Genomic DNA, 7,045 nt, shown 5'->3' with positions numbered 1-7,045 from the left:
CTAAAAAATAGTGTTTATTTCTTTAATCTACTTTACTATTATATTTTAGTGATTACAAAACAGTTACTTTTAATGTGTTTGAACTTTTTTTCGTAAGATAAGTATGAAAAAATTACTTAAAACAGTTTAAAAGTTTTTGCCCAAATTTTAGATTTTATAAGTTTCAACTAAAATTAGATAAACAAAAAACTGTATACCAGGGTTTATTAGGTATGCTAAGCAGGTCATTGGGCAATACCTTTCACATGTTAATAAGATTTTAACTTATTAAGCAATGGTAATTAACAGCTAATGATTAACAGCTAATAAAAAATTAATACTTGGCTTAATAAGATTTTTTCTCACGTTGTCTCTATTATTGACTGTGCTAGATTTTCCTAAGGATTTTTTTTATAATATATCAAAAACTTAAATAAAAACACGTATACATCTAAGAGAAAATGTTTAATGAACAGAAGATAAAATTGGCAGCAGTTTATTTTCAAGAAGAAAAAAAGACTTGTTGACTTATATTATGAGTTAGATTTTTTAAAGCTATTTTCTTTTAACGTAATGCTTATCGGGACATTTCTAACAGTTATGTTTTTTTAATACTTGTACTACATGCTATATTTTTTGCTTTCTAGTTTTTTCTTTTCCAACTAAATACATTACTTTTACAATAATTATATATGCTAGTTAGACAAAACTAAATATATTTTTGATTCTGAAATTTTTAAAAGCTTTAACTTCTATCAAATAAATAATACATGCTGATTTTTTAAATGATAACTATCCTTAACAAGTATTTTAAGTATCAAAAAATAAGTTTGCTAACCTAAGAATATTTTTTAAGTCTGTTGTTTATAAGAACTCATATTGCAGAAGCTAAAACTATAGGTGTAAATTATACTGAAACTGTGATTAACCATATTTTATTAAAGTATAAGCTTTTAAGTCCCTTTATTCAAAAAAATGATTATACAACCATATTTTATTTTTAAACACAAACTGGTTTTATTCGGAAATAGTTCTGCAAGTTTTATTCTTTAATTGTTTGAAAACAAAGAAAAAGGCAATATTATAACTTAATAAAAAGTATTATTAAAAAAACTGACTTTTACTAAACATTGAAAAAAGTAAAAAAAAAAATTATAAGATTATTAAAAAAATTGATATAAATAAGTATGACTCTCATAATACTTTTTACAACAACAAACATTAAATTTTTTTTAGACTAAGGTGTAGGTTTTTAGGGGTTCCAAATTAGAGTTCTACTGTCTCCATCTGATGTAAGAAGGGTCCTCGTGTTCGTGTACTTTCTGCTCTGCTAACCATCTCTTGTTGTCTTCAAACTGTTTATTTACCGGAGGTAAACGATGGTTAGGATCTTCGAGACACTTCTGATAGGTTTCACCGAGTTCTAACCGAGCATCGTGGGTAACCCTGTCGACAAACCTCCAGCTCTGCCAAGTTCTCATTTTGTTCAAAAACTCCATGAGCTTTGGAAATTCTTTCAATGGATTTTCTTCTGGTTTACATTGCAGACACAAGTCTAAGGCGTCAAGAATATGAGCAATGAACAGCTCTGAAATTTTTATGTAAAGATTTACTAAAAGTTAAATTTGACAAACTTTTACATTTATCATATTTAAAACTTTTTAGTTTAACCATACATGTTGTTTTACTTACTTTGAAAATAAGTTTGACTTAGATAACTTTGTTAAATTAAAAATGTTACCGTAAAAAAATATATTATCTTAAAAGAAATTACCTGCAGCACAAAAGTATTTTGTAATAAAAAAGAAATTTGTAGAGTTGTAAAAATCTTTGAAGTCCATTAAAGTTTGAAGAAGCTCAACAACTTTTTTTCTTCTGCTAAAACCTGGTTTCTCTCCTCTTAAAACTACGCCCCAAATGTTCTATTAAAATGATTAAAAAAACTTGCGTTTACTAAAATAAAAATTATGTTTTACCACATTAACTTATAAATAAAACCAGAGTCTTGTTGAAACATCAAGGTGTTTCCCCAAATATTTTTTAAGTAAACAAAATAAAAATGTTTTTTTTCATGTCTTTTTTGTTTTCAAATAACAATTTTTTTAGATTATTTTTAGTATGTTTGGGTAAGTTGGGTTAGGAATGAGAGTATAGATAGATTAATGAAAAAAGGCTTTGTAAAGTCAGCAAATATTAGGGAAACACCTCAACATTTTAATCGGACCCATAAAATTGTGAACGAATTTGTGTTTTTACTTAAGATCTTACCAAATACTTTTTACAAATGTAGTATTCGAGGTCATTAGTAAACCAAAACAGTTCGTCTTGTTTTGTTCTGAATCTTGTCTCAAACGAATGCAGTTTGTTCATTCTAACTTGTGATTCATACTGGTTACTCACAAATAAAGAAATTGCTCGACTATAAAAAAATATTTTAATAAGCTAATTAGTTTGATAAACACTTAAAATTTTGTTTAAACAAAATTTATTCCGAAAAGATAATTCAAACAGTTTGAAAAAAATATCATGCGTTATACTACAAAGCACCATATAAATTAGTGGTCAGCAGCCTTTTAAAGTTGACGAGGAGTTTAGAAACAAAGTCATTTGCAACTGTCATGTTTTGTAACAGTATTTTACAATATGAGTCTAGCATAGTTTTTTGATATAGAACCAATTTGCTTTAGCATAGTATGACCAAACTTCATAATAGTAATCGAAAAATAGCTACATGGTGTACTGAAGTTTAACAAAACGTTTGTTTTTAAATTTCATATTTTTCCTGATATAATATTTCATTAGTTGACCGATTGCCGAAAGTTTTCGCTTGACTTTATGGAACACACACGGACATGTATTTAAGTTAATAAAATTTAAAGTTTTTTTGTCATAATTTATACAATAGACTTTAGCATCTTTATTGAAAATAGCGACTATAAACTTATGTACTTAATATCTCTGTTTGCTTATCAGAAATGTTCTATAACCTATCATGAGAACGATAACTAAAAGGTTTTTTCGTACACTAGGTCCTTGAACTGAACTTATTTTTGTGCTTTTTTTTGTTGTTCAACAAGCAATGATATAAATTGTGTTAAGCAGATACGATTATTCAGATATATTTAGACCTTTTAATGCAATTAAGTACCATTTAACTACAAGACAAACAATTTTTTTCATTATAAACTTTATTAAAACTTAAGCGCTTTCGGAATGTCCAAATTCCCTTATCAAAATACTAAACACTCTCTAGTTAAACTAAGACAAAATAAATTGATTATTTATTTTGTCTTAGTTTAACTAGAGAGTGTTTAGTATTTTGATAAGGGAATTTGGACATTCCGAAAGCGCTTAAGTTTTAATAAAGTTTATAATGAAAAAAATTGTTTGTCTTGTAGTTAAATGGTACTTAGATACGATTATATTTACTATTATATTAACTTTATCAACATGTTTAGTGATTTAACGTGGTAAAAGTATTTTTATAGTAACTTATCTTTAAAAAACTGATAATTATAGTTAACAAAAAATAAATTAACGATGGTTTAAAAATCTACCAGTTTATTGCAACATTTTGAATAGTTCACTGATGAAGGACGGTTGTCCGAAATTAATTTGAACAAAATGTTGCAATAAACTGGTAGATTTTTAAACCATCGTTAATTTATTTTTTGTATCTACTGATGCAGGGAAAAAAACACTAGTAAAAACAATTGACTTGTGTCCTGGACCGATTTGCGAATTATTTATAAATCTTGAATTATAGTTAAAACATGCATTATAGAACTTTATAAATGTTTAAACTTTTTGTAAGTTCTATGTTTCAATAAATCGTTCTTACTTAAATTTAAAAAAAGTTATAAAATAGATGTACCTGTCATTGAAAGTGTGCTTTTCTGGATCATCTTGCAGTGTTGGGCTCAATCCTCTTGGGTTTATTTTAAGATATTTTTCTTCTTTGTGCTCTCCTTTAGAAAGATCTAGCTTTCTTAGTGTTACATGTTGTCTTACTTCCTGAATCTGCATTAAAATTGTTCTTCCAAGGTAACATCTTGGGTCGAATGTCAGGTGCATGTTATATTCCATTCTACTAGCCGTATTAGTCATCTTCTTGATTATGTTTAATTCAATATAAAAACTAATTCTAATATGTAAAATAATTTTGCTTTCATGATTGTTCTAGGATTTCACAATGCAGATCTGCTACAAGTACATATCCTACAATAAGAAATGATATATTTTCTAAAGCCAACCAGCTTTCAAACTTAGTTTTTTACTAAAATCAGTAACTAAATCAACTTTTGCACAAAAGCAACTTATATTATAACTTTTTTATTTGTTCATCAGCTAATTTGTTTGTTATTGGTGTGAATTTTTCATTGAAACACAATTCAATCAAAAACAAGCTAAAAATCAAATACAATATAAAAAACAAGCTAAAAATCAAATACAATATAAAAAACAAAACTTTGTTGATGTCATTTTACTAGACTAATACAGTTTAAATTTATTAAAAATTTACTAATTTAATTTCAGCAGTTTTTTAAACATACCTTACAAAAACATATTATTAAAAAATGTATGAGATAAAAACAGAACAAAAAGGGCGGAACTAAAAGTAGTTTGTTATCGCAGTAAAAGTTTGCTTTTACTAAAACTACTCTCAAATAAAACTTTGCTTAATAAACGTTTTTATTCGCTCTTTCCTGTAATTTATTTAGTAATACAAGGAATTTAATTTAATACTGTACTAAATCTTTTAGCTTGGTTCAAGCCACAAATTAAATTAAGCATAAAAGATATGTAGTTTCATGTGGTTTTGCTTGAGAAGTAAACATTTTTTTCTTTGAAAAACTACTATATTTTGGATAAAGTTTATTTTAAAAAACATTTAAAACAAAAGTATAAAAGAAATAGTCAACTAAAGTTAAAAAAGTATAGTCTAAAGTATAAGAGAAAATATCTTGTCAGATAGATTTCAACCGGTTTTTGATGGTTTCTTAAAAAGAATTTGTTTAAATTAAAACAAATGAAACTATAAAAATGTTATTATCAAGCTTGTGTTACTAAAAAATCTTTTTTACACTGTATTGACAAAGTGATTTATTTTATTTTTTTATTTAGATAGAACTTTTATTTAATATAGATTATAATTTATATAGATTTTATAAAAAAAATCATTTTTTTTGTTTGTAAAATCTATTGTGTAGAAGCTGTAAAAACCAATAAACTGCAAAAAAAAATGTTACATTAGATAAAAAAACGGTAATAGATATTCAGAATTATACTTTTTTTTAATGTTTATTAGTTACAGCTACTAGTGTTTGTCTATTTGTTTCTACTTTAGTTTTCAAAGTAAAAATAAACTTTGTTACACTAGAAAATTTCTTAAAATTTCAATAAAGTTTATTTAGTTTAAACCTTAATTTAAGTTAAAAATTTAAAAGTTTTATATAGTGTGTTTAGTAGATGCATTTAGTTTTTTAATTTCTTTTATTTTTATTTATTAATTAATACCAATATTTAGTTCACCTAATTATGCATTTTTCATTAAAATTTGAATAGTTAATGTTTATTTATTTTTTACGCATCAATGAGTTCAGATTCACATTACTGCCAATGTCTAAATGTTATTTACTGTTTTGAAATTATTTGAAAAGGTCGGCTAAGGCTCACCGAAACCAGGTAATAAACCAAAGCAGTGCTTAAACATTTGTTTTATTATATAGTGTGTTTATAAAATAAATAAAAAATTTATTACAAATTTAAAATTCAGTGTAAATGTATTCGTTCAAATTCAGTAAGAAACTATTTCTGATGAGCCTTACTACGAAAGTACTAAAATAAATTTAAAGAAAATGAAATGTATTCTGTTATATATTTTTAATAAGTTATGCACCGGAAAAAGCTGTTAAAATATATTTAGTTATACAAAAGTTTTATTAACATTAAGAAAATAATTTGTAAACCTTATACATTTAACTAAAACATTTTAAAATTAAAAAAAAAAGAAAAATACCTGTTTTTCATACTTATGAAGAAAAATTTTAAACAACGAAAAATTGTACATTGGTTCTTTTAAAACCACTTGTTAATTTAACTATAAAACCTTAATAGTATTTCTATATCTTTCCATAACAATTTTAAAGGCAAAATGACACGGTAAACTATGCTTAACCTAGACAACATAATTAATATATACAAATTTTGTATATTTTTTTAGAGCTTTCTAAATTAATATTGTTCATTAAATAAATAAAAACCACTCAATACTTTAATCTATACACATGGTATATGAAAAAACCTTTCGGTTATTTTGTTTTATAACTTTTTATTTGTATGGTGCAATTTTGTAAGTAAATCATTAAATTTGAAATGAGAAAACATGTTTTTATACCATTTAAGTGCAAGCCTTGCACTGCAAGGTTTCCCGAGTTCATTTTCACAACCGTCCTCTTTAAAAAAAAAACACCGCTCTTTATTTTAAACCCCAAAATATTTAGTGTTTGAATTTCCTGTAAAATATACCTTTGACTTTTTTTTTGCTCTTCACCATAGAATACCTAGTGCAAGTTATTCCATGAATAAAAATAAATTTTATGCAACCCTACATGAGATTTGTGCACCTACAAATTAATTTCGTGCATACTGTGAAGACCACTGATCTAGTTTTAGTTAGTTGTTGTCTTCTACTAGTAAACTAATTATCGCCCCCGTACTGCTCAAAATTTCAAAATCGCCCCCCTCTTTGTCCCTTTACTAGTTATTGCCTCCTTACTTACTAAATTTTCCCTAAAAAGCGATACCACTCACTTTCAGAGACCCTGATTTAGTAAAAAAATACTTTTTTTAATGAATGTTATGTCAAATAAATTTAGAATAAATGTGTTGTGTAAAATAAAACTTTGAATTGAGTTTTAAAATAAAGTATACATTTTTCAAATATATTTCGTACTAGTTTAAAGTGTAAAAAGAAAAAATTATTAAAAGAAAGTCAAACAAAAACCAAATAGCTTGTTTTAAATAAATTTATGTACAAAGCTAATGTAACTTTTAAGAAATAAAA

The 7,045-nt window shown here is 25.4% G+C and overlaps 1 protein-coding gene across 1 annotated transcript; it reads right to left on the bottom strand.

Moving 5' to 3' along the window:
• Positions 1-898: 898 nt before the first annotated feature.
• LOC145845865 (uncharacterized) lies at positions 899-4,119 on the bottom strand. The gene is made up of 4 exons (XM_082952886.1): positions 3,854-4,119; positions 2,248-2,398; positions 1,754-1,901; positions 899-1,567 (listed from the first exon to the last, which is right to left on the bottom strand). Exons 1-4 carry the CDS (start codon positions 4,084-4,086, stop codon positions 1,254-1,256), a joined length of 846 nt encoding a protein of 281 aa, XP_082809012.1. The 5' UTR covers positions 4,087-4,119; the 3' UTR covers positions 899-1,253.
• Positions 4,120-7,045: the final 2,926 nt, after the last annotated feature.

The sequence above is a fragment of the Thalia democratica genome, chromosome 1 (assembly GCF_965202585.1).
Source record: "Thalia democratica chromosome 1, ktThaDemo2.hap1.1, whole genome shotgun sequence".
NCBI lineage: Eukaryota > Metazoa > Chordata > Thaliacea > Salpida > Salpidae > Thalia > Thalia democratica.
The sequence above is the reverse complement of the archived record's forward strand: the minus strand, read 5'-3'. Positions and strand labels throughout refer to the sequence as shown.

Excerpts from the sequence above, each read along its gene's own strand:
- LOC145845865 (XM_082952886.1), bottom strand. The coding sequence starts at position 4,086 with ATGACTAATACGGCTAGTAGAATGGAATATAACATGCACCTGACATTC. Across the intron at positions 1,902-2,247 it reads ACATTTGTAAAAAGTATTTG|AACATTTGGGGCGTAGTTTT; the intron begins GTAAGATCTTAA and ends TCATTTTAATAG. Across the intron at positions 1,568-1,753 it reads AAAATACTTTTGTGCTGCAG|AGCTGTTCATTGCTCATATT; the intron begins GTAATTTCTTTT and ends TAAAAATTTCAG.